The sequence below is a fragment of the Amblyomma maculatum genome, chromosome 2 (assembly GCF_055883805.1).
Source record: "Amblyomma maculatum isolate TAMU_Amacu chromosome 2, ASM5588380v1, whole genome shotgun sequence".
NCBI classification, from domain to species: domain Eukaryota; kingdom Metazoa; phylum Arthropoda; class Arachnida; order Ixodida; family Ixodidae; genus Amblyomma; species Amblyomma maculatum.
Genome location: NC_139345.1, coordinates 168,084,117 through 168,110,163, shown reverse-complemented (window position 1 = coordinate 168,110,163; position 26,047 = coordinate 168,084,117). Strand labels below are relative to the sequence as shown.

At 45.0% G+C, this 26,047-nt stretch overlaps 2 protein-coding genes across 3 annotated transcripts in view; one reads left to right on the top strand and one right to left on the bottom strand.

The window, feature by feature from the left end:
• Positions 1 to 9,888: 9,888 nt before the first annotated feature.
• LOC146200392 (NFU1 iron-sulfur cluster scaffold homolog, mitochondrial-like) lies at positions 9,889 to 10,865 on the bottom strand. Its single transcript, XM_084595513.1, has one exon. It carries the CDS (start codon positions 10,831 to 10,833, stop codon positions 10,054 to 10,056), a length of 780 nt encoding a protein of 259 aa, XP_084451639.1. The 5' UTR covers positions 10,834 to 10,865; the 3' UTR covers positions 9,889 to 10,053.
• A 179-nt stretch (positions 10,866 to 11,044) lies between these two features.
• LOC146200391 (mitochondrial intermediate peptidase) overlaps positions 11,045 to 26,047 on the top strand; it is a 37,675-nt gene continuing 22,672 nt past the window's right edge. Inside the window, exons 1-8 of one of the 2 annotated variants that reach the window (XM_084595511.1) lie at positions 11,045 to 11,448; positions 11,755 to 11,928; positions 12,381 to 12,469; positions 13,761 to 13,908; positions 15,389 to 15,507; positions 16,164 to 16,227; positions 17,352 to 17,557; positions 21,418 to 21,478. In XM_084595511.1, coding sequence (XP_084451637.1) covers positions 11,299 to 11,448; positions 11,755 to 11,928; positions 12,381 to 12,469; positions 13,761 to 13,908; positions 15,389 to 15,507; positions 16,164 to 16,227; positions 17,352 to 17,557; positions 21,418 to 21,478 — 1,011 coding nt within the window. In that variant the 5' untranslated portion in view covers positions 11,045 to 11,298. The remainder of the gene's footprint in view (positions 11,449 to 11,754; positions 11,929 to 12,380; positions 12,470 to 13,760; positions 13,909 to 15,388; positions 15,508 to 16,163; positions 16,228 to 17,351; positions 17,558 to 21,417; positions 21,479 to 26,047) is intronic. The other variant, XM_084595512.1, reaches the window with a different exon arrangement.

Genomic DNA, 26,047 nt, shown 5'->3' with positions numbered 1-26,047 from the left:
TCAACTACAGAGCCAGTAGCAGGCCCGTGAATTTTCGTTTCCTTCTTCATTCAGCCGCAACAGGCAGCGGAGATGGCTCAGCTTCAGAACCAGTAGCAGGCCCGTGAATTTTCTTTTCCTTCTTCATTCAATCGCAACATGCAGCGGAGATGGCTCAGCTACAGAGCTAGTAGCAGGCCCGTGCATTTTCTTTTCCTTCTTCATTTAGTCGCAACAGGCAACGGAGATGGCTCAGCTACAGAACCAGTAGCAGGCCCGTGAATTTTCTTTTCCTTCTTCATTCAGTCGCAACATGCAGCGGAGATGGCTCAGCTACAGAGCCAGTAGTAGTCCCATGAATTTTCTTTCCCTTCTTCATTCAGTCGCAACAGGCAGCGGAGATGGCTCAGCTACAGAACCAGTAGCAGGCCCGTGAATTTTCTTTTCCTTCTTCATTCAGTCGCAACAGGCAGCGGAGATGGCTCAGCTACAGAACCTGTAGCAGGCCCGTGAATTTTCTTTTTCTTCTTCATTCAGTCGCAACAGGTAGCGGAGATGGCTCAGCTACAGAGCCAGTAGCAGTCCCATGAATTTTCTTTTCCTTCTTCCTTCAGTCGCAACAGGCAGCGGAGATGGCTCAGCTACAGAGCTAGTAGCAGGCCCGTGCATTTTCGTTTCCTTCTTCATTCAGTCGCGGCAGCGGAGATGGCTCAGCTCCAGAGCCAGCAGCAGGCCCGTGAATTTTCTTTTCCTTCTTCATTCAGTCGCAACAGGCAGCGGAGATGGCTCAGCTACAGAGCTAGTAGCAGGCCCGTGCATTTTCTTTTCCTTCTTCATTCAGTCGCAACATGCAGCGGAGATGGCTCAGCTACAGAGCCAGTAGCAGTCCCATGAATTTTCTTTTCCTTCTTCATTCAGTCGCAACATGCAGCGGAGATGGCTCAGCTACAGGGCCAGTAGCAGTCCCATGAATTTTCTTTTCCTTCTTCATTCAGTCGCAACATGCAGCGGAGATGGCTCAGCTACAGAGCCAGTAGCAGTCCCATGAATTTTCTTTTCCTTCTTCCTTCAGTCGCAACAGGCAGCGGAGATGGCTCAGCTACAGAGCTAGTAGCAGGCCCGTGCATTTTCGTTTCCTTCTTCCTTCAGTCGCAACAGGCAGCGGAGATGGCTCAGCTACAGAGCTAGTAGCAGGCCCGTGAATTTTCGTTTCCTTCTTCATTCAGCCGCAACAGGCAGCGGAGATGGCTCAGCTACAGAACCAGTAGCAGGCCCGTGAATTTTCTTTTCCTTCTTCATTCAGTCGCAACATGCAGCGGAAATGGCTCAGCTACAGAGCCAGTAGCAGTCCCATGAATTTTCTTTCCCTTCTTCATTCAGTCGCAACAGGCAGCGGAGATGGCTCAGCTACAGAACCAGTAGCAGGCCCGTGAATTTTCATTTCCTTCTTCATTCAGTCGCAACAGGCAGCGGAGATGGCTCGTGCTACAGAACCAGTAGCAGGCCCGTGAATTTTATTTTCCTTCTTCATTCAGTCGCAACAGGCAGCGGAGATGGCTCAGCTACAGAACCAGTAGCAGGCCCGTGAATTTTCTTTTCCTTCTTCATTCAGTCGCAACAGGTAGCGGAGATGGCTCAGCTACAGAACCAGTAGCAGGCCCGTGAATTTTCATTTTCTTCTTCGTTCATTCGCAACAGGTAGCGGAGATGGCTCAGCTACAGAGCCAGTAGCAGTCCCATGAATTTTCTTTTCCTTCTTCCTTCAGTCGCAACAGGCAGCGGAGATGGCTCAGCTACAGAGCTAGTAGCAGGCCCGTGCATTTTCGTTTCCTTCTTCATTCAGTCGCGGCAGCGGAGATGGCTCAGCTACAGAGCCAGCAGCAGGCCCGTGAATTTTATTTTCCTTCTTCATTCAGTCGCAACAGGCAGCGGAGATGGCTCAGCTACAGAACCAGTAGCAGACCCGTGAATTTTCTTTTCCTTTTTCATTCAGTCGCAACGGGCAGCGGAGATGGCTCAGCTACAGAGCTAGTAGCAGGCCCGTGCATTTTCGTTTCCTTCTTCATTCATTCGCAACAGGCAGCGGAGATGGCTCAGCTACAGAGCTAGTAGCTGGCCCGTGCATTTTCTTTTCCTTCTTCATTCAGTCGCAACAGGCAGCGGAGATGGTTCAGCTACAGAACCAGTAGCAGGCCCGTGAATTTTCGTTTCCTTCTTCATTCAGTCGCAACAGGCAGCGGAGATGGCTCAGCTACAGAACCAGTAGCAGGCCCGTGAATTTTCTTTTCCTTTTTCATTCAGTCGCAACGGGCAGCGGAGATGGCTCAGCTACAGAACCAGTAGCAGGCCCGTGAATTTTCTTTTCCTTTTTCATTCAGTCGCAACGGGCAGCGGAGATGGCTCAGCTACAGAACCAGTAGCAGGCCCGTGAATTTTCTTTTCCTTCTTCATTCAGTCGCAACAGGCAGCGGAGATGGCTCAGCTACAGAACCAGTAGCAGGCCCGTGAATTTTCGTTTCCTTCTTCATTCAGTCGCAAGAGGCAGCGGAGATGGCTCAGCTACAGAGCCAGCAGCAGGCCCCTGCATTTTCTTTTCCTTCTTCATTTAGTCGCAACAGGCAGCGGAGATGGCTCAGCTACAGAACCAGTAGCAGGCCCGTGAATTTTCTTTTCCTTTTTCATTCAGTCGCAACGGGCAGCGGAGAAGGCTCAGCTACAGAGCTAGTAGCAGGCCCGTGCATTTTCGTTTCCTTCTTCATTCATTCGCAACAGGCAGCGGAGATGGCTCAGCTACAGAGCTAGTAGCTGGCCCGTGCATTTTCTTTTCCTTCTTCATTCAGTCGCGACAGGCAGCGGAGATGGTTCAGCTACAGAACCAGTAGCAGGCCCGTGAATTTTCGTTTCCTTCTTCATTCAGTCGCAAGAGGCAGCGGAGATGGCTCAGCTACAGAACCAGTAGCAGGCCCGTGAATTTTATTTTCCTTCTTCATTCAGTCGCAACAGGCAGCAGAGATGGCTCAGCTACAGAGCTAGTAGCAGGCCCGTGCATTTTCTTTGCCTTCATTTAGTCGCAACAGGCAACGGAGATGGCTCAGCTACAGAGCCAGTAACAGGCCCATCCCAGTCGAAAAGAACTACAGAACTGTGTCAAAAATACGACAAAATATCCTGTGGTTCTGTCGTAACCTTCATATTTTTATGTAGTTCTGTAGTACTTTTGTGTAGTTCTGTAGTTTTTCTGTAATATATTTCTCTTGTCTGCATTTCTGTAGCACTTTTCTGTTGTAACTACAGAAATTTTTGATGTTACTACAGAATGTTCTGTTGTCACAACAGGTTTCCTGTCAAAAACCGCGCAGAAATTCTGTCGTAACATCAGAACATTTTCTGTAGTTTTCTCCGACTGGGATGCATTTTCTTTTCCTTCTTCCTACAGCCACAACAACAACAACAGGACATTTCGACAGCATTGTGTTTGCTGTGTCTCAATTATTAAACGTTATTTTGCTGTGTTACTCAGGCGGCCATGCTTCCAGACCATGTATGCATGTGCTTCAGAGAGATGGTCTTCTTTGATGCTTTTATTGGCGATGGCGTTGGATACGAATCACACTTTGTAACATAATTGGCAAAAAATTTCGTGGTTAGTGAAGCAAGCCAACTGGAGGCGGATGCTTTTCTGAATTTACAAAAAAATTCTAGAGGGCACTTTGGACCACGAAAACGCGATGAGGCGAAAGACAGTATGGCGTGGTGGATCGTAGCCTTCCACTAGGGCACCTCTATCTCCCTTTCGTCTTTCACTTTCACCTTCATCCCTTCCTTTACGATGTTGTTGTTTTGGCTGTAGGAAGAAGGAAAAGAAAATGCACAGGCCTGCTACTGGCTTTGTAGCTGAGCCACCTCCGCTGCCTGACTGATTGATTTCTAGGAAGGGAAAGGCGCGGTAACTGTCTCACTTATTTTCCTGTGGACACCTCAACCGCGCCGTAAGGTAAAGGGAGGAAGGAAGGTGGGAATGAAAGTGGAAAGAGAGAGAGGAGCTGTAGTGGAGGGCTACGGAGTAATTTCGACCACCTGGGGATCTTTAACGTGCGCTGGCATCGCACAGCACACGGACGCCTCTTCGTTTCGCCTCCATCGAAACGCAGCCGCCGAGGTCGGGTTCGAACCCGGCTACTCTGGCACAGTGGTCGGGCATCTTACCTCTGCACCACCCCTGCGGGGCCCACCTCCATTGCCTCGTGCAGACAGATGAGAAATTCAAGAAAGCAAGAAAAAGGAGAGGGACAGAGAAAGACGCGTGTCACAACAGCAGTCATCCGCCACCTAAACGGCGGCGGGTACAACCACTGGCGGCAGGCGATTTTCCGCGCGGAGCCCCCCATTTCCAGCCCCGTAGGGCCAGGAGCAGCCACCGCCACCCCGCCCAAAACTATCAGCCTCGGTGGACACAATATTTTTCTGTGTAACTCTTCTAATTATACGGCTAGCGAACTAAAACTCTCCTTGATTTTTAATTAACGAAGTCTAGTAGTTTTAAGCATGTGGATAACATATACTTTTGAAACGACGAAAAAAGAAAATTTAGCCTCGCAGCGCGAGAAATTCCGGAGCTTTCTTCTGCATGAAATTAAAACTGGGCGCGTTGGACGCAAACGCAACGTACGCTGCTGACGGGTCGCAGTGATTATAGGCGCCATATTCAAAATGCGAGCTTTAACGAGCCGTGTTACGTGCTTTAAGTTCGTTCCGACGCTCTTTAAAAAAAGAAACGACTACGCAGTTGGCAATGAATGTACTTTTCTTTACGGCAAGCTGCGAAGCGAAATAATAGGGTCGTCTACAGCATGTTCTCTTCAGAGCGCCAATGCCCCCGATCTGACCGCGCATTGCAGCAAAGTCGCCGACCATGCGAGGCCCCGCTTTCTGGTCTCAGTTCCTGAGCCGCTTTGCTTCAATTTGTGGTAACGGCACTTGGAAGAGAGGATGCTGGGGTTGATGACCCTGTACATGACGTGGTACACTAATGAACTAGATTAGCGCGTCGCCTCCCCTCGACTCGCTCCTCCTAATCTCGTTCACTGTAGCACAATGCCACTTGCTGTTCGAATTGACGCCGCAGTCACGGCAACGCATCAGCCGACATCTTTTCTGCACCAAGCTCTCTACCCATTTAATGTGCTCTGTTTCGGACTCATTCTGTAAAAATAAGCGCCGAAATGTCTCGCGTTGCAAGGCTTACGAAAATTTGTTTCGCGTTTCAAAAACTGATATGGCATTGTTTTGTTCACAGCTTCAGACTCTCTGTTTGTACTAACAACCGGACAACGTTAATTAAGATGTTTTAAAGCTAAACCTTTACTATATGCCCTTCCGTAGCTTGGTCGGCGCGTGTTTCATAGCGCCTTGAACGTGCACGGGGGTGCGCGGCCTCCGCGCCGGCCGCGTTTTAACACGTGTGGCGCGGAGCCGGCAGTGCTCGCTCCTTCTACATCGCACAACATGGTAAACTTCATTCGTACCGGTACATATCTACACAAATATACAACATTGTCTGGCACAACACCACACAGCCTTTGTCCCCTGCCACCTACCCTTTCCTTACAACCCTACCGCTGTCCTTTTGGCTCGCTACTTGGGACCTCTCCCTTCAAAATGCCCTCGACACTTGTCGTGTCCTAGAAGTTTGCAGACACCTATGAAGTCGGCGCATTTTCGCTTTGTCTGGTTAGGTTTAGCTATATGTTAAACCTTTCCTTAATTCTATTACTACACTATTACGACAAACAAGACCACTCGGCGTCGCCGCAAAGAAAAGCTGGCATCTCGACCTCTGGTTGATGCACTTCCAGGTACCTGCATTGCATATACGGACGCATCAATTATAGAAAATGGCGGTAGAAAAGCAGCTACTAGTCCAACACACAGCGAACTAAAGGTACATAAAGAATATGTTTTAGAATACCCGGACCCGCTTGTGATGGAACTCTATGCAATCCGCGATGCTATGGAGACCATAAATAAAATAGATTCGATAACAGAAGCCCACATCTATACAGACTCCTTAGCCGCCATAAAACAACTGAAGAAAGTGACGAAGACGCTATGTGTTACCCAGGAAATCCACGCACTCAATAAAAAAACAAAGATAAGCATCCAGATACATTGGACACAAGACAATGTTGAGAACGCTAAGCAGAGAAAAGTTGACCACCTCACACACGAAGTTCCAAACACTAATGCGCCCCCCACCAGGCTCCCTTTCGATGCCCGCTCAACTGTTCCCATCTTAGCATCCTCTTTAAGGAAAAGTACACGTGCCCTCATTCCCCCGTGTACATTCCCACTCCCTCGTAACTTAACGAGCTTGGAGGAGGTTTCCCTTATAAGGATAAGAGCTGGGGCGGCCCTTACCCCGTCGGTAAAATGCCGATGGGAATCGCAAGCAGACATCGGACCAACCACATGCCCGAAGTGTTCCACACCAGCTGCAGAAGTGGATGTTCGCCGCCTGCTATGGACTTGTGCAGGGACAAGGGCATCAAGGACACGCGGATTCTGCGCGAAGTGGGACTAACCACAAGGGAAGAGCCTGCTCCGGTTCCTCACGGAAAACCATTTACATGAGTTCATATAATATGCCTTATGGCAAGCTTGCGTACAAAAAAAAAAATTCTTATAGAGGCTTAGTTAATTATTTGTATAAAGGAGATTTATAGTAATTTATGTCTGCCTAGGCTGACAGTTTTCGTTTTCTGCAAATACTTTTTTTTCATATTCTGAACCAGGTATGTTAAGGGATTTTCGAAAGCGTTTCGTATATAGAACACTGCCTTACACGATGCCCACGCAGCCTTCCACTCTCATGCCTATGCTTTACCCCAGCCTCTAAGGACATCTGGCTCACCTCCTGGGACCTTACCCAGTAACGAGTCATCAACTTGGCTCTGGACCTACACGGCTGACAGTGCCACAGTACCCAACTAAATTTGCTGCTTTCTGGCTGCTACAGCGTGGTGTCACCGATAAACGGTTGTCATGCACTGGTGTGGGACAATACAGCTACTGTGCGATGACGAGACACGTGTAGAAACTCTAGAAGGTAGAAGTTATTAAGGAGCCTTCTGCGAAGACCCCATAACTCTTTCTCGGCCTCGTTTCTTTTATTATTCCCCCACGGAGTGGTTGAACTGCATGCCAATTAAATAGAGAGTGCTACTATGGTTTTCCTTTCCTCAAGAAGTGTCCTGATGCTGAAGAGGCTACCTCCTGCATGATAATTAGAAAATATGTGCAATAATTATCTAAAAAATAAATTGGTTTAGTTTGAATTGAAGGAAACACGACTTAAGGCAAATATAATATGGTTCGTATGGATTGGGCATGGCACTCCAAACATAAAGAGACAATTCTCGCTGAGAATAGAGCTAAACTAGGAAATAAAACTAAGAAAAAACAAGACAAAAATGAAATACCACATCGATTGATACTGATCTCTGGGTCCTAATCTTGGATGTTATGCTGCACCGCCATAAACTTCAAACCAGGAGCAAACTGAATTTTTTAATATGGACATCACTGGTGAGAAGAGTTTAACTTCCAATTTTTTTTACTATAAATGCGTCTGTACAAACGTCAATATGGCCAGAGTCACAGCATCAGTTTTTAGTAAGAACAATAACTGGATAGAGTTGTCCTCAGGGGTTAAAGTTGGGGGTCTCGATGGGTCCTAGACCCCTAAGCAATATTTAAAAGGGGTCTGAGGTCCCCCACACTTGGATGCATGAATCCAAACAAGAGGACCATTTTTTATTCCTCACTTTAACTATTTTAACATTCCCCAATGAGAAAAATAATTGAAACATTCAATTCATTCAGTTGTAAAATTATTCATAAAAGTAACTGAAATTGATGAGATTGAAAGTATATCCATTAGCACAAATATGTCTGAGGCAATACTCAGCTACATACCCTCTGCCAACTGCCTCTTAAATGGGCAAGAGGAATAAATGAAGCTGGCCCATATTGGATGGATAGTGCATTACAATGACAAGGATGCCACTTTCAGTGAAAGCAGGACTTTTGCAAGTTAGGGAAAATGCAAAAAAAAAAAAAATAACAGAAAAAAAAAACATGGCTGTCATTACCAAATAAATTTCTGATGTAAACTACAATGTGTCAACATCATTCCTTGCGTACGGATCCCACAGGTAAGCTACACTACTGTTAGTGAAAAACTGTGGACTCTGAGTCTTTCTGGATGTAGAGTCAAGAGTCTGAATGACATGGCGTTATTTCAAAATTTAATTTAAAAAATGCACGTTTCACTGCTGGACGTAAATCAATGCACCCAGAAGGAGCCAAGTAAAATTCTTTCTCCAAACGAGAAGTGGGTAAAGTTCTGCTCAGCGAACCTTTCAATCTGGAAAAGCAGGCACTTGACATGCCATCATAAACTAAATGTAGGCACTTAAAAGCATTTTTATATTTGAGAAGGCACAAGGCAATGAACGCTGATGAACTGCTTTGCAAACACCATGAGATGGCTGTCTTCCAACCTGAATTCTCGGAATTGTGAAATACATAGCAGAGTAGAGCAGAGTTCTTTGGTCCAACATGTAAAATATTGCAGCCAAGAGGATGGTAGTTTTGCAGTATTCACAAGGAATGCTGCTGCGATACCACTGGCTGAATCTACATACATCCCCCCCATGCAGTTTAGCAGAAGCTCTGCCTTGCATGCATCTAATATCCATCTATTGCCGTGCAGCACAAATAGGCTAGCAATGTTCATACCTGGAGTATGCCCTAGAAGTAGAAGGAGGTAACCTTACTGGTGTCTGTTGCTTCAAGCTTCAATAAGAAGGAAATTTCAAAATCTTCCGCTAGTTATGTAGGAACTAATCTTTAATATATAGATGCAAGTTAAAACAAGTAAATGAATAGACAATTGAAATAAAAGCAACCTCATGGCCAAGAATGAAATAAACTGTGCACCACTGTCAATTACATGCAAATTCACGCTTCACACAAGAAGGGCTAGGTCGCTTGACCTTCCCAGAATTCACTTTGTTCCTTCTGCTTCTCCTGCCCTTGTAGTGGCAGGAGAAGCAGAGGGAACAAAGTAAATTCTGCATCAGTTACTGAAACTTTTTTTTTTCTACAATCTCTTCTCTTTCTTGAAGAAAGCTTACAGAATGTTTAAGAAAGGCAAATTTACATCGCTAGCCAATAAAAAATAAACTTTGCATAGTCCCTTTCACGTATCATTCCTCTTAGAGGTATGACACAGTTGTGCACCTTCTTACCAGCCTGTCCACCATAAGCAAATCAAAGCAAGCCACCCCATACTTCCATCCAGAGCTACCCCTGCCTACGCTAACTGACCTGAAATCTACAGAAACGTGGAGCATTGAATTCCCACATGCCCCTCTCCCCCTCTTCTCATCCACTCCTATCCTCTTGGAGTGTCTGGTTGACTTGGATCATTTAGCCCGAGTGGAACAAGCTCGTTCCCGACATGACAGTTTCTCACTAGAGTGCTTTCTCCTTTTTAGCATCACTAACAGGGCGATATTCAGAAACCGAAAAAATAGCCAGTAGAAGAATTGCTCTTGCTTCAATGAAGAGGGCACTAAATGCATTTTTTTAGCTTAAGCTAATTTCAAAATTATATCACTGAGGAGTGCTAGCACTATCAAAATAAATTAGAATAGCACAAGTGCAGTATAAGAGTTCTTGTAGCAGCTGAATAAAACGAGATGCATTCATTTTGTAATACTTTTTTTGCACACGCGCTGTCATCAAATACTCATCTTGTTTGTGCAAAACCTATCCTTAAGCACGCATGGTTTCTTCCTGCACAGGTTGGCGACCAAATTTAAAAGACACAGCCTTTGGCACATGCTGTTTTCAGTACCTTTATACCACGAAAAAAATTCCACGAGAGAGGGCTTCCCGCGGGAACACAAGGCGGACACTATCATGAGTAGCACGTCTATTGAAGTGCTTAAAAGCGAAGGTAGAATGAAGAGTCAAACTCTCTACAATCACTGTCAAACACTGCGGGCACTACGGGTCCACTCCCTTCCTCCGTATCGTGTCTTCTAGCTTCTTAAACTGATCGTTGGAGACCTTCTCCGTCTCGTCCACGACCTGCTCGACGCTTTTTACTTCAGGCACGTAGAACTGTAGCATGTTTTGTATTCCCGCCTTGAGCGTCACCGACGAGCTGGGGCAGCCCGTGCACGAGCCCTGCAGCTTCAGCTTGACGACGCCGTCTTCGAAGCCCATATAGAGGATGTCGCCGCCATCTTCCTGCACCGTTGGCCTGATCCTCGTCTCGATCAGCTCCTTGATGGTCAGCACAGTCTCGCTATCGCCTTCCTGCGGCTGCGTATCTTCGGAAACCTGGGTCGAGGCGCTGCCATCGTCCAAAACAGGCAGACCGGTCGTGAAAAAGTCCATAATGGCAGCAAAGATGTGCGGCTTTATCACCTTCCACTCGGTCTCGTCGTCAAATTTGGTCACCGTGATGAAGTCCGGCCCCAGAAACACGGCTTTGACACCTTCCACGCGAAACAGATGACGCGCCAGAGGAGAACCCTTAGCGCTTGCAATATTGGGAAAATCGCGGGTGCCCTGTTCGAGGACTTTAGTGTTCGGAAGGAACTTTAGGCAGTTGGGATTGGGAGTGTCTTGAGTCTGGATAAACATGCGTGATACCCATGACGTCCTGAAGCCTCGGTTGCTGCGCACGTGCGACGATGGCACGCTGCGATGGAGTACGGCATCTCTTCGCAAAACACTTAGGCAACGGCTGTGTATTACCGCGAAGATGCGAGACGCCATTTTTAAAGAGCCGGTACCGAATCCGATCGTGCTTCCCTCTGTGCCTCATGTTTAGTCATCCATTTGGCCTAAGTATTCCTAAAGTTTAAATTTGTCATTCAGAAATATTTATAGCGCAAGACATTATGTACCGCTTTTTTGTTAAGTTTTTATTAAATTTTACGCGTGGGTTCTTGCCATTATCTATGGTCGTTTTGGCAGTTTTGGCTCCCTGGCCGTGGAGGAAGGAAGTCCGGGGCGGCTTTGGTTTTGTGTGTCATCTGTCCATTTGTTTACAGGCGCGAAACATGGCGGCGCCCAGCAACAATTTCACGATTTTAATGACATCTTAACAACTTCGCGTGTACCCGCAAATCCTCCAAATTTACTTTTCGAAACGATGCGATCAGTAATGTGTTTATACCATTAACATTTTCAAACCCACATTTCGGTTTTGTCGGCTGAAAATTGGCTAGCGGAGTAGCAATGCTCCCCGCAGTGAAACCGGCTTTCGCTCGCGCTGGTTTTTCATCGAGGATCAAGCGGTCATTGACTACGTGGTCTCGTTTGGCTTCGCGTTTCAACAATATTGGTAAGAGAAGAACCAATTTTCAACTTGGCTTCGGCGAACGTTCGGTGAGTGTAAACTTTTCATGAGCCTTTTCTGATTTGGCTCGCAATTGTTTTAGGGTAGTACGTTTTCAGAGTAGAACATTTTCTTCGGCAATTTTCGGCCTTCTCAATTACTGCAGCTAGTTTTGGGTCACCTTGCTTATCCACCCTAAGTTTACAGCGTCTTTACTGTGGGCGAATTACGGAGCAGAGCCGTAGAGCTGTGGTTGCACATTCAAGCATTTCCGTTTGTCAACTCTAGCTTGTCCTTTGTTATTGAACGGCAGTAACATTGTACGCCTCTTTGTGCCTTCCTTTTGTTCTGCCTAGGGGTTGTTCGGCCACTCAGTGCTTCAGGAGCCTACAGGTTTCTACCTGTTGAAAGAGCAGGCAATCGAAGATGCCGAGAATTACGTCAAAGAAGCGACTGATCCTAAGCGGAGGCGAAAAATGGTCCAAGTCTTTGACGATCTGTCCGACGCCCTCTGTCGGGTGGCAGATATGGTTGGTTTTTACATTATCACTATATGTATCTATATCTTTATTCATTTCTAGTTTCTAGCTGCCCATGATTGAGAAATGAGGCACTGTATAATGAGTGAGAAAGGACAACTTCAGTTCTGGCTTGTTAGCTATGTTAGCCCATTAACCACTCATGTTTTTTCCTGCTTCTACAGAGCAAGTTACTGGGAAATAATCAGGATTTTTGAGTTTTGTATGACGCTTTACATGTTCACTTTCCTTTGAGACAAACTCTGATTCATCTCTGGTTAAGCTGGTAAATGAGACTCTTCAGAATAAAATTCATGACAGTAGCAAATAATGACTGCATGGCAGTAAGGACTCAATACGGTTTTAGTATTTTTTTTATTTTTTTTTTTTTGCAATGCAGAGCTGAAGACAAAAAGTAAAGGTTTTGATTCATTTACACATTGGCTCCTTGTATTTTCTATTAGGCTGAGTTTGTCCGGATCGGTCATCCAAACGGAAGGTTTTCCTCAGCAGCCATGGATGCGTCTGTTTCCATCAACAACCTTGTTGAGAAGTGAGTTGACAAGTTGCTCACAAAAGCAGATTGGTTGCTGGTTCAGGGCAACAAGAGTGTCATATTGTTTTTTTATTCTGAGCTTTTATTAGGTACTGAATCAACTATAGTCTTAGGTTGCATACATTCATTTACTCCGCATTTCCTAAACCATTTGTTATGCTTTAAGTGCAAAACAGTTTGAACATGTTGTTGTCACATAGCTTTGAAAACAAGTATACCAGAAAACTGTGCATTAACGTACTTGATGCAGAACTGTCTGGTGTTGCTGAAGGGGTAAAGAAACGAAGGATTTACGTGTTGATACTTGTACTTCAGAAGAGTACTAGAGACAGAAATCATGAAAGGGAGCTTGGAAAGGTAGATCATAATGAGAATAAATAATTACAATCCCCATTTCAGTGTCAGCTTTGTCCTTGCCCAGAGTCGGCGTCAATCTTCTTGAATGCCGAGCTGCAACCTTGAATGTCAAGCTGCTATAGCATTGATCACATTAGCGCGGAAGCCTCCGACATGAAAAGCTTGCCAGTGATAGGGAGGTGCGGAGTGATTGAATGTTGGCTAGGCATGTTGTGTCTGTCTCATATTGGTCTTCACAAAAATAAAATGAACAAAATGCAGTCAGCCGCCATTGTAGGGGTTCATTGCTGCCTGTACAATCATAAAACACCCTTCTCATCAATTTCTAAAGGGAGTGCTGGGAAGATCCTTTTGCAGCCTGGCAAAATTTCTGCATGGCGACTGCCTCCTCTTGACACCGTTCTGTCCTGTCACTGTTTGAAGCATGCTTTGAAATGCAGTTCCAACGAAAAGGACTATTTGACCCATGGAAAGGAGTAAAAGCCATTGTTTCTCTCCTCTTAATGTTGTGTCATCTTAAAGTATCATTAGGGGAAGAAATCAACGTCACTTCTTTTTCATGCTAAGAGCAGTTAGATTATACTGCATGGTACAGTGGCTAAGCTTTACAAGACACAAAGTTACTTTTACAGTTGCAAGGCACAGTGGCTAAACTAAGTTGCCTGTTTCAATTTCAAAGCTTTAGCTAGCAGCAAGCTTACACACATTCACTTCCTTTGGTATGGTTGGTGCTCCTATTTTTGACTTTTTCGTGCGAATTGACCTTTCAAGAAAGGCCTTTGGAAGGTGCTGTGTGGTGGGTACAGTGCGTATTTGCTATGCTGTAGATACCTCGCGGGCTTCTATTGGTATAAAACCAGCTTACTGAAAGTGTTTTGGTCTGAGCTTCAATGGAACGGGTGCTGACATTTCCTGCTTTCATCTCTTTCAGGTTGAACACCAACAAGAGTCTGTACGATGCACTGAAGGGTGTGGTGGAGAAGGGTGACATTGTTCCCACTACAGAGGAGGATGACCACGTGTCCAGGCTTTTCCTCTTTGACTTTGAGCAGAGCGGCATCCACTTGGATGAAGCCACTGTGAGTGAAATCGAAATCTAGACTTATTCAGGTGTAGGTTTGTGCATAAATGAAGTTGCACGGTATTTGGAAAGCAAAAGACAAAGCTATGCCCGTGAAATTGAAGGCTGTGCAGAAAAAAAGCAGATAATTTACACATAAGATTGCATGACAGTACTGACACATGGATAAACAAAAGTAAAGAAAGGACTTATATATAATTGCATACTATGTCATTCCTGTCTGTTTAAAGGGTCACTGTCCTATGAAGGACCTTTTAGGCGAAGGAGCCGAGTGTTTCGATCAGGTACCGGAGATAGTCTGTGCAAAATGCTACAATGACATGCGCGCCGCAAAGCAACGAAAATACAAATCAAAGCTCTCCCATGCTCTCCTTCGGAAAGCCAGCTTCCCCGTTGCCTGAGCTGGCCCGTCAAGCCGCAGCAATGACGTATTTCCCGAAAACGACCTGCATTGGTCCGTCTCGCTGTCTGACGGTGAAGGATGGGTGTCTACCGCTCGCTTCGCGCTTTTCCCTTGCCACGGCCCGACTGAATCTAGAGGCGCGCGCTCCCTCGCCCGTTTTATTTTATTTTTTTTCGCGCAGGCGGATTGCCACGCCCCACCTCCCACCAAACGTGGAGGAGGAAGGGAAATTTGTCTTGCGGAGGCTAGACGACTGGGTAGGAGAAGGAAAAACCTTTGCGAGGGAACGGAAGGAGAGAAACACGACAGAATCGGGTGATTGGGGTGGCTGTAACTGCATTATGAGTTACTCTTTTCAAAAACATTTTGCTTTGCGTTCTGGGGGCGAAGTCTCACAGTCACCGGGGAAGAAAATATTTTCGACCGGAGGGTGGACAGTGGGCCTTTAACAGAATAAGGCAGGTGGATCTAGAAATGTTTGAAGAACGACATAGATAGGAAAGATTACAAGAGACAAATTGATATGAGGAAAGTGTGAGAAAAGTTGTGCAGTGCAAGCCAAATTGCATTTTAAAAAATGGCCACATTAAAATGGCTCTAAAAAATTTTGCTCTAAAATAGTAATCTTCTTGGAGGTGTCATGATTGTTATAATGATTGTCATTGTCAGATCTCTTTTGATGACTGCTGCTACATCACGTCATGTCTGACTGTATAGATTGCTGTTGAACTCTCTACACTCATCCAGGCTTGCTCTTAAAACAGTTTCAAAGCATCTTTCGTCTGTCGTTGTTGCCTTTACATGAAATACATGAAATGTTCTTCAAATTCAAATGTTCTTCAAATGTTTACATACATGAAATGTTCTTCAAATTCACAGCGATTTGCAACCTTTGATCAGCTATTTTTTTTTTTGTATTAATTTAGACATTAATAGTTGAAGTATTAGTTAAGTGTTTGGATGCTTGAGGGCAGTAGCTGCCTTTCATTCCCTTACCATTGTTAGTAAGAGCATGCTGGTGCTGTCTCTTCCCCAAGTGCAAAACTTTGTGTCTTACGTTCTTTCACACTTCCAGCGCAAGAAGGTCGTTGCCCTCAACGACTACGCCCTTCATCTGGGGAGCCACTTCTCCAGCAATGCGTTGCAGCCCCGTTCTGTGAAGAAGTCGCAGCTCCCGGAGAGTGTTCGCGGCTGGTGCGTCATAGCCGGACCTCTTCATTTCTTGCACACTAGGAAGTTTTGTGTTACAGAGGAGGCTCGGGAATTCCTACTCGTGTTGTGTAATTTGAGTGATTTCTTGAGAGTGACACCTTAGTTTCATCGGCACCCGGCATATTAAAAAAAAGGCTGCCATCAATTTGAGCTCCCCAGAATTTGAACAAATCTCGATTCTCCTTTGGGTTCAAGTGATATTTATGCAAAATTGATAGCTGTGCTATTTTTTTATCCCTACTGGTGGCTGTCCATGTATTCAAAAAGCACACATGGTGCACACTGGATGCCTGCTTTTAACGGAAGGAGTGTAGGTTATATATTTTATCCAGGTAGAGGATGAAAAGGATCAAGTAGTAGACAATGAACAAAGAGATAACTTCGACAAAATACAGGGTTCTCTGTAGGCAGTCGACTGGGAGCTTCATCTGCAACAATTTCAAGCAGCCCTTGTCTTGCATATCTGCAGATCATTGTATATTGTATACCTGTGCCCTATAAACTACTGCAAGCTTGGTGCATCGCCGAAGGATCTAGTGATGCCTTTTCCGCAACATACAGCCATAATCAAAAGTAACGTCAGTGTGTCTTTGACCATGTTGTTTGAATGTAAGTTAGCTCTTTTTGGTCTCCCATAGCTTTGCCAGTGAGGGAGAGGACGTCCTTATTCCCGGCCTTTACACAGATGCAAACAATGAGTTGGTGAGTCTTGCATTGGTTCACTGTTCCTTTCGTTCAAGTCTTTAATTTCCTTTGATCCCCGCCCTCTCGGGGTCCGTGTTGGTGCTGTCTTTGCCCCATCAGTTGCGTACAGTTTAGGTGCATAGAATATCCCCGTGAAAAATTTTTTCTTTTTCTTTTTAAATTCTGAGTGTGTAGCGTGAGTCTACTGAGTGCCAGACTCTAACTCATTTGCCACTGTCTCTCGTACCACATCTGCTCTATGGTTCACATTGTCTTTGCACTGTATTATTAACATTGTGCTTCATCTGTGCACTGTTTGAGGTACTTTGGCTTGTGTGGGCTTTAACATCCCAAAGGTAAACGTGGGCCTATGAGGGATGTTATAGTAGTAGAGGGCTCTGGAATAATTTCGACCGTCTGGGGTTCCTGTAGCATGCGCTGACATTCCACAGCCAAATATGGGCGTTTTTGCATTCCATCTTCATCGAAACATGGCTGCCACAGCTGGGATTCAAGCCCACGACCTTGGGCTGAGTAGCTTATTTGGCACAGCCACCTAATCACTGGAGCTGGTGGGCTCTTTTGGGTTGCAATACCTGCTGTATGTATTTCAATTGATTTGGGGTACAAAACACCAGTTTGCTTAGAGTCCGGGGAGAATTTAGGAATCTCGAGGGATCGAAAATGGGTAGTGTGAACATGGAGCCATCATTTGTGGGTAGAGACTGGCTTTGAAAAAGGAGCATGATTTTCCCCATCTAGCTTAGTGCTGGCATAGTTACTGCTTCCATATTTTTGATGACATGACTATTCCATTAAAATTCAGGAGCGTACCATATCTTCCAGATCGAGCAGGCACCTCAGCCAGGCACCTTTTGCCCGGCGTGAAGAAGAGCTCTTATATCTGAACACAATTAGTAAATAAATAAATGATTAAAGAAAGAAAGTTTGACTGCTGTTTTTGTTTATCAATGTCCTTTTTTATTTGTTTTGTGTGCCTTTACCACTATGTTTAAGTTCTGCATACTTTTACTAAATCTTCAGTTGTAAAACAGGTACTATTGTCATTTTTCTGTTCGCACTGTATTGCTTTTTGTTTTTTTTAAATACAAGGGTGAACCTGTGTTGCTCACGTAATGCAGGTGCGAGAAGCGGCATACCGTGCCTACTTGTTCCCGGATGAGCACCAGAGCCATTTGCTGGACGAACTACTAACAACGCGGCACGAGCTGGCGCGATTGTGTGGCTTTCCCAGCTTTGCCCACCGCGTCCTGCGCGGTAGCATCGCGGGCGACCCTGAGGCCGTCGAGCAGTTCCTCGGCATCCTCTCTGCTGAGCTGAAGCCGAGGTCAGCGTTGCCTTTGCTCATGACGGGCTTTTGTAGTTGTCTTTATGAGTTTAAACCTCTCTTATGCATTAAAAAAACAAAAAGTCTAAAGAAATCTCATTATTTGGTGAAAGATGTAATCCAAGGCGCTCAGTTTTATTGCTGAGCTGTTTAAAGTGGTATACATGGACATTTATTGACAATATCGCTTCGTGGATATCGGTTGGTATTCCGTGGCTCAAGGTCTGAACAAGTCCTCATCTGGTATGTGCAGAGTTCAGCGAACAGGTGTGCATTGGTGAAAGTAGATGGGATCTCTTTCACATTGTTTTTGGATGCTTCAGCCCCTTGCAATACTGCATCGCAGAGAAGCCGTGGCGGGAGCTGATGGTCTTCATTCTGTTCTGCACGCTGTGTTCTGCGCATCGTCATAGTTCTCACACGCATCTCCCTCACCTCCCTTCCCGTCCTGCTCTTAGGTGTTGAGGAAGAAGCTGCTTTCATTTTTCATCTTCATGTTGCTACCTGTATGGGAATGGCCGTGTTTGTATGTTAGCAGCTCTTTTATTTTGTTAATGCTGCAGAGAAGCCACCATGGCGATTGGCTGCTGGTACATTTCAGCTCTTGTGATTTGCGCGAGATTTGCCTGGCTGGTTTACTTTTGCACGTGTGGTCGAATTTGTCCCAGCTTTCAACATTCTAGCCGGCAGTTAATGTTAGTATCTGGGAGCACATTAACCTGAGTAAAAATGGTGCAACTTTGTGGAATACTTTTCTCGTCTGTAATTTTGAATGTCTCAACCGGGTATGCGTATAAGCTTGAATGGATCAGTGTTGTTCTACTGGGTTTGCACATTGGCAACCTGCTAATGTTTTACGAAAATTGAGCCTCAGAGTGGCATGTAAATTATGATGGGATACAAAACTGAAATCATGCTAGGAACTGTTGCAGTGTCATTGACATCACGTGATTGTTTTCTTGAGCCTTTTTGTTTTGTGTGTGTTGGCAGTCGGCATTTGTTGGAGGCGTTGGGCCCAGCTGCATCGGGATTTCAATTGTTGCACTTTGCTTTTTCTGTTTCTGCGAGTTTGAAAATTTATTGCACTATTTAATAAGGGGCATGTTAAATTGGGCTTTTACTACATGTGACATGGGGGCAAAATTAGTGTGCACAGGTAATAGAACAACTTGCATGTACCCATTCTTATTCAGCTATTATATTAACCATTAAAACAGTGTTTTGGCAGGTTCTGTTAACAGTGGCAAGTTTGTAATCACTTGACGCAAATGTTTGAAACAAGCCATCGAAAGAAGTTTTGCAGGTGGATATTCCACACCTCTATGACCATGTCATTTGTTGTTGCTGCTCCTGTCTTGAGTGTGGATACGCTTCATGCCATAACTATGTATTATGTGTTGGTAGCTCCAGACTGTTAATGCAGGCATAGTTTGTTGCTGGTAATGGAAGTGCTAACTCAAATTCTACAAAGTGCCAAATTGTTGCACACTTATGTAGCTTTTGCTTCATTCATAATATCTTTTTTGCTTGATGCTCTAGGTATTTTATTTTTAGCATTTTTCTCACGGTAAGGTTTGTTAAAGAACAATGGAATGCAAATGAAGACTTTCAATTGTGCAAATGTAATTTAAAATTTTATATTTTCTTATTGGGTCCAACTGCATGTATTATAGGCAGTTCCGAAGTGGAGCAATGTTTATTTCCTCATGGCAATGGATAGGAAAATTCTGAAGTTGTCATTGATCTTTTAATGCTTTCAATAATTATCAGTAGTGGGAACGGAATTGAACACCAACTACTCTTTGTTAGCTCATTGTAAACAGGAGTATTCAAGCTTGTTTTGGAAAACCTTGAATGTGGAGTAGACTTCAATTTTGGCTGCTAACTGCAGGTACGTTTAGTGTGTTTAGTGTAAACTGCTAACAAAATAATAGGGCGGAACTGCTCTGTGGCATTTGAAGATGGCTGGTGTAAAAGAAGTGCTTGTAGGTGATTGATTTGCTTTAGAGAAAATTTAATATCACTCAGCTTGTATGGTAGGTGAATGAAAAAAATTATGCATGCAGTTTGTTAAATTGAGCACTAGAGGAAAATGTTTGTAAAAGAGAAGTGAAAAAGTTTGCCTCTCAATATTGCTAGAGTGTGTGGCTTAAAGATGTAGCCTTTTGCATTTTTAGGCCACAGAGTTTTATTGACCGTGCACTACCCTAAATAAAATGAATACTATTCAGATTGTAATGTTCTCTCCTCTCTGAATGGTTAGAAAGAAACCTCGATGGCATATTTTGTAATCTTTTGCCATACGCTCTTCTTGCACGTCGACTCTGACCTTAATCGTGGAAGTTGACCTTAACCACTGCAAGTTAACCCTTTCGCTGTCGGGCATTTCTGGCCATGACGCACCCCCAGTGTCGGCTTGGTTTCAGGGAACGAGCATAGCTATTTATTTTTGATTATGATTGTTATACAAATAACATGGTCAACGAAATGTGCACATTTCAGTGTTCTGCAGGTGTTGTTAACATCATTATCAGCCTGATTATAAACTAGATAAATGAGGATAATATAAGAAAAATCTGCTCGATACTTCTTGAGAGACCGAATCCAAGCTCGACTCGTATTTATAATCAAAAGAGCCATCGGTCCAGTCCACAGTCGAAGGTCCCGCACGGTCAGCCATCCGAAAGTAACCGCTTGCACGGAGGGTGCACTTTCGGTGGCCCGCACAATGGAGATAAATAGCACGTTGTGAAATCAAGATGAAAGAGGGAGATGGGAAGAGGCTAAACCAACCTTGTTTGCTGCTGCTACCTACAAGCAAGGGCACGGTAAGAGCAAGCGAAAGCAGCGATGGAGTCATGTGTCGATCTATTGGAGAGGCAACGGCACGAGCCCCTGAATGTGATGCGTCATAGCAAACACGCCAACCGAATAAAAATTAAAACCTGCAAACCTGCAGCAGATGGCAGAACAACCCTTGAACTCGTAACCGCATGCATGCGCCACGAAACGCGCGTGCCACATTATCGCTTAGCGCGATAGCGCGCTCAGAGCGACTGCGCCCCCCAGCAAAGAAGGTGGCGGGGGTGGGCACGGTCGCTCCATACTCTTCTGTATATACGTACCAACACAAAGTGGGGCGAAAATACGAACTTGTAGAAAGATTTGACAGATGGCACAGCCTGTCCAAGCATGCCAGCTTCGCGCTCAGGGGCGAAGTTTTGAATGCATGATAGAGAACATACCGGTACGTCGGTGACACGGGGGGGGGGGGGGGGGGGGGGGCCGAAAACGTACCGGTACATTCGTGACAGTGAAAGGGTTAAGGAACCAGTCAGTGCTAATACATTTTTTTGATCACCTCAGGTGATAATGTGCAGTAATTTTTAGTGCCAGAGCACTCATACGATCATCAGAGCCGAGCAGTGGTCTTGTTTATGCCCCACCGACTCCTGACTGGCCCACCAGATTGTGAAGTCACAGTCCATGTGTCCGGGAGCGGGTAGTCCGAACAATGCTGTCGCACGGAATCATCTGGTCTAACCAGGCTAAACGCCAGATAGAGTTTATCAAAGTTTTCTAATGCTTCTATGTTTGCCTGTAGTGCTTTCACAGTAAACAAAAAAAAAAGGAATCGGAAAGGAGCAGATTCGAACCCGGGAATTTCTCGTGGAAAGTGAGGACAGAACATTGTAGCTATGACCGCAGCTGATTGGCCCACATGCAACACAGTCTTGCACTATACATTGCTCATCGTAGTCCCCCTGGACTGCCATCCATGTGCAAAAGTTTTGGCACGTTCTACTCGGTGTAACTGCGACAAAACTCTACTACCTTTCTTTGTTTTCTATTTCTACCAGGGCTGACAAGGATTACAGTGAAATGCTGGAAATGAAGACATCTGGCAGTGCGAGCAAAAGCGTAAGAGTCGTCGTCTGTACTGTAGAGGCATTGTGACAGAATGTTTGCACGCTGGCAGCTGCACTCGGCACCAGTCCTAGGTGTCCTATGGCACCGTTTCCTTCTCCCCAAGCACTAGCTTCCAAATTTCATTCGCTGCACTTTTTAATAAGATGTAGCAGTAGGATTAGGATTCAACAGCTCCTTCTGCTCGCAGTTGCGAGTGTCGGGAGCTGAAATTCATCGACGGTCAACAAGGTTACATTTTACATTTTTGCTTACATTTTTAATTGTCATTTGACCGTTCCCACTACTTACGGGCGCTACTTTTGGTAAACTTTAAACTTTGTGCCCTACTTTATAAAGACGTAAGGTTTGAAACGCTGTTTTCATAATCTGTTTTTTTTTACCGAGAGTAAAAAAGATGCAGCCTGCATTACTGGAGTCAATGCCTGGAAGGTTAGCTTAAATTGTAGCAGTGAGGATTATAAATAACTACCTATTCTAGCCTTCTGCAAACTTTTGGAATGTTGGGAGTGCTGCATAATCTCCACAAAAAGGTTTGGTCTCAACTGGAGCTATGTCTGCAGTCGTTGCTTTTGCCGTTGGTAGAAATTGTGCAGTCTAGAAAATTTTCTATGTAGGTTCTTTCTTGTCGTCATTAAAAGAAAGGAAATCTAAGGTCTTGTTGAAAGGCTGCCTTAGGTGTAGACCTCTTTTGCTGTCAGTAGGCAGAAGCCAGATAGCTTTATTTTATTTTTATGCATTTTACTAGCTCCTGATACGAATGTGGGCACTATACCATGAAATCCAAATGTCGATGTGGTCCGGTGCACTTAAAATCTTGACTGTCATTTCTGCCAAACAGTAAGTCTAATAAAAGGATCGGTAGTTCTGTGAAGCAGGGGGACAGTAAATGTGCACAATCGTCTCTCACCCTCTCACATATGTTTTGCTTCAATTGTCTCTTTTTTTTTTGTACTTTGTCTCTGCAGTGCTAATTGCCTTCTTTGACAAAGTTATTTCTGAGAGTAATGGAAGTAGTGCAAATGCACAGAAACAAAGGTAGAGAAATGGACAGGACGAGCACCTAAAGCACGCGTATCCTGGCAGCATCTCCACGCATGTGCTAGGCCATTTCTTTCACATTCACATATTTTTGTCATCTCTGGGATTTGAGCCTGAAGCGAAGAAGGTGTAGTAGGTAATCTATAGAACACAGTGATGAACTATGAATTTAAAACTACGCAAGTTGCCTGTTCCATCGGCTCGCTTCCAAGCTTCCTCTCATGTCTGCCATTAATATGCGTGTTTGTGCAGCAAAGGTAATAATCACAGCCTTTGCAGAGGACTGAAAGTTGAAATCTGTCGCTCTTAATCGTCGCATGTTTACCTATTCCATGATTGTAGAAGATGAGATTTGTTTCATGCTTCTTGCAACAATTTGTCTTCTAACTCTTCTTTCCAGTCGCTGTGGAACATGTCATGCAAACATGGAGCTCAGGCAGTTGGCATGGCACTTTAAAAAGAACATGAAGTTTAGTTATTCTTCTCTTGACGCTCAAGACTTGATGCTTATAAGGCATGGCAATGACGCTGTTTTTCTTTCATTCCGTCTTGCCTTTTGCCCTTTGAGCGGCCTTTCTTTATCTTCCGGATCAGTGTTTTTACCACTGTCATTTCAATTGGCTACCAAGATTGACTTACGCACTCGACTTGGGGGCTGAAGCTCACTTGAGCCTCATGGGAACACTGTCTCTGAAATCCCAAACAAAGAAAAGATGCGGTTGCCTGCATTAATTACCTTTGAGTGGAATGAATCAAAACACAGTACTGTTCATAGTCCTCAGCAAACCAAAGAACCGGAAGTGGACATGGAAAAGTCCTAACGGTGAGACTAAAAATTAAATTGGCTTCATACTCTGTTCTAACTGTGAAATCGTTCAGGATGTAGAGATGATCAGAAAGGTTCGATGCAGTGACCACAGGATGATAAGATGTCCTATGAGTCTAGATTGAGACCGTTGAGAACGGATATTGCCAATACCTATAGTAGCAGTTCTGTCCGTGAGGAAGGCTTTTACATATTTAAATGTTTTTGCCCCACAATTAGTTCTTGAAAGCCCCTCAAGAATAGCCTTGTGACTGATGTTGTCAAAAGCACCCATCAAGTCAATGGCCAGAACTATGCTGTCGCTGTAGCTCGAGATTTGGTCCTAAATGTCTTCTTTTAATTGTAAGAGGACATCCTGCGTTGATAGCTTTGTCCTAAGGCCAAACATGGTGTTGGGTAGGTAGTCATTGTCCTCTGAGGAGCTATGCAGCCTGTTGTGAACAACTCTTTCGAAGAGCTTTCCTAAGCACGAGGTTAGTGATATGGGTCTTAGGTTGTCCAAACTAGGTGTCTTGCCTCGCTTGGGTATAGTGATTATCTCCGCATGTTTCCATGCCTCAGGAACAGTGCCTAGTTTCCAGTGCTTATTTATGAATTTTGTGAGTTCTTTTAGATGTCCGGTTTCGAAGTTCCGGATGACCGCGTTGCTGATTTGGTCCTCGCCCGGTGCCGTGTTTCTTGTGAATGATCTAGCCGCTGTATAAACCTCTTCGCACATGATTGGAACGTCGAGTTTGACGTGGTTTGCTCCTATGTATCGATTCCAGAGTTTCGCTATTAGTACCTCTTTGGTTCCTTCGAACCCATGCATGATTCGTTCGAATGTTTTTCCGCTTTCTCTTTTGGAGTTCGTCGGGTTGATGAGGTGTCTCAGTAAGGCCCACGCTTTTTCCCTTCCTAATTTTCTGTTGATTGAGCCACACATGTGCCCCCCAAATTACTGCTGAGGAGTTGAGTGCCGTACTTCTGAATTTCCTCATTCAGTTTGCTAATTCTTATTCTGAGTTTTCTATTTAATTTTTGTTAGGACCATCTCTTGGTCATGCTTCCCATAGGTGTAGTAGGTGTTTTATCCACCTCTGGGAACTCCTTCGTGCGCGAAATCTCGTGTGTGTTGTCTTTTTAGTGGTTGCATATTGTGTTCGTCCATTCCACTATATCCTAGATCTGTCCGTCCACAGGTAGGGCGCGGAAGGCTTCCCAATTTGTAATTTTGGCCTGCCTGTGTTTCATTCTGTACTCTGCTAGTCTATCGTAATTTCAAGGAGGTAATGGTCAGTGCCGAAATTCAAGCCTGTATTTGACCAGCTGTAATTGTCAATTCCTTTTACAAGGGTTAAGTCTGGACAGGTGTCCCTGGATACACTGTTTTCTGCTCGGGGGTGTAACTGCAGTTGGTGGCAAGTTCCAGTTCCATCTGATCTATTATTTCTACTATGTTGTTTCCTTTCTGGTAGTCATGATTATAACCCCGAGCCCTATGCCGTGCATTGAAATCTCCCATTATGATTACGTGGTTTTTCTTCGCCAGCCCTATGGTACATTTAACCAGGGGTTCGAAGTCCGCTTTGTGGTTTTTGGGTGGACTACACATTTTCAGAATAAATGTACTCAGGCCGTCCTTTTTCTTGGGAATAATTTCGACCAGTACGTGTTCTATATTGTCCTCTTCTGTCTCATGCCATATTAGTGTTATCTCTTTGCTGCCAAATATAGCAACTCTCTTGAATTTTTCGTTTACGATCGAATCGTAGCCCATTGCTTTTGGGTGACCATTTGTCTCCTGTAGGGCGATTACAGCCGAACCCGGATATATCGAACTCGAAGGGGATCGCGAAATAGTTCGATATATCGATAATTCGATACACAGAAATCGGCTTGTGACGGCACTTACGATGCGAAAAAACGATACCGTATTTGTCGCGTAATCAACCCACTCGCATAATGAACCCACCTTCCACTTTTGCACCCGAGAATTTGAAAAAAAAAAAAAAAAATGCGTTAAGGCCAGCTCGCTCACATGCAAGCGACTGAGCGATCTCAGCGACGAGCGGCAGCGACAGAGCGAAAATTTTCAAACTTGTTGGAACTGCGTCGGCCACCGCGGCAGCTCAAAACAAGGTTTCTGTGTCGCCGCGGCCAGAAATCCGAGCATTTTCGCTTGCATGTCGATGGCGCGCGTCAGTCCGTTTCGGTCGCCTCATCCACAGCTCATTGGCAGCGTGCCAAGATGCTGCGCAGCGATGCCGTCAGGGCGCGTTTATCTTTTGATAGCTCCTGCGGTGGCGGGGAGCGAACTTGGCAGAGTGCCCGTGATGGCTTGATTGCACATGCCTGGTTCGATTTATCACGCCGCGCTTGGGGAAGGGGGGGGGGGGGGGGGTGTCATGATCGCAGCAGCTGACCGCGTGCTTTCGCCGATTCATACATGCAAGGATAAACGATAAAAATAAATAAATAAAATAAACATCCCCGCAAAAAAAGAAAGAAAAAAAAAACAAACAAAAAAACAACCTGCCGCTTCTTAACGTCCGCTGCCGCGCCGCCGCAAGCAGAGGGTTCGCAACACACGCTGGAGAAAGCGTCCGACGTCTGTCTGAAAACGGGCTGAGCTGCTTGGCGCATGCGTTGCGTGTGCTGAAGGAGAGAGATAGCTCGGCAAAAGAATGGGCACACCCACGCACATGGCTTGCAAA

Coding starts and splice junctions, on each gene's coding strand:
- LOC146200392 (XM_084595513.1), bottom strand. CDS start 10,833: ATGGCGTCTCGCATCTTCGCGGTAATACACAGCCGTTGCCTAAGTGTT.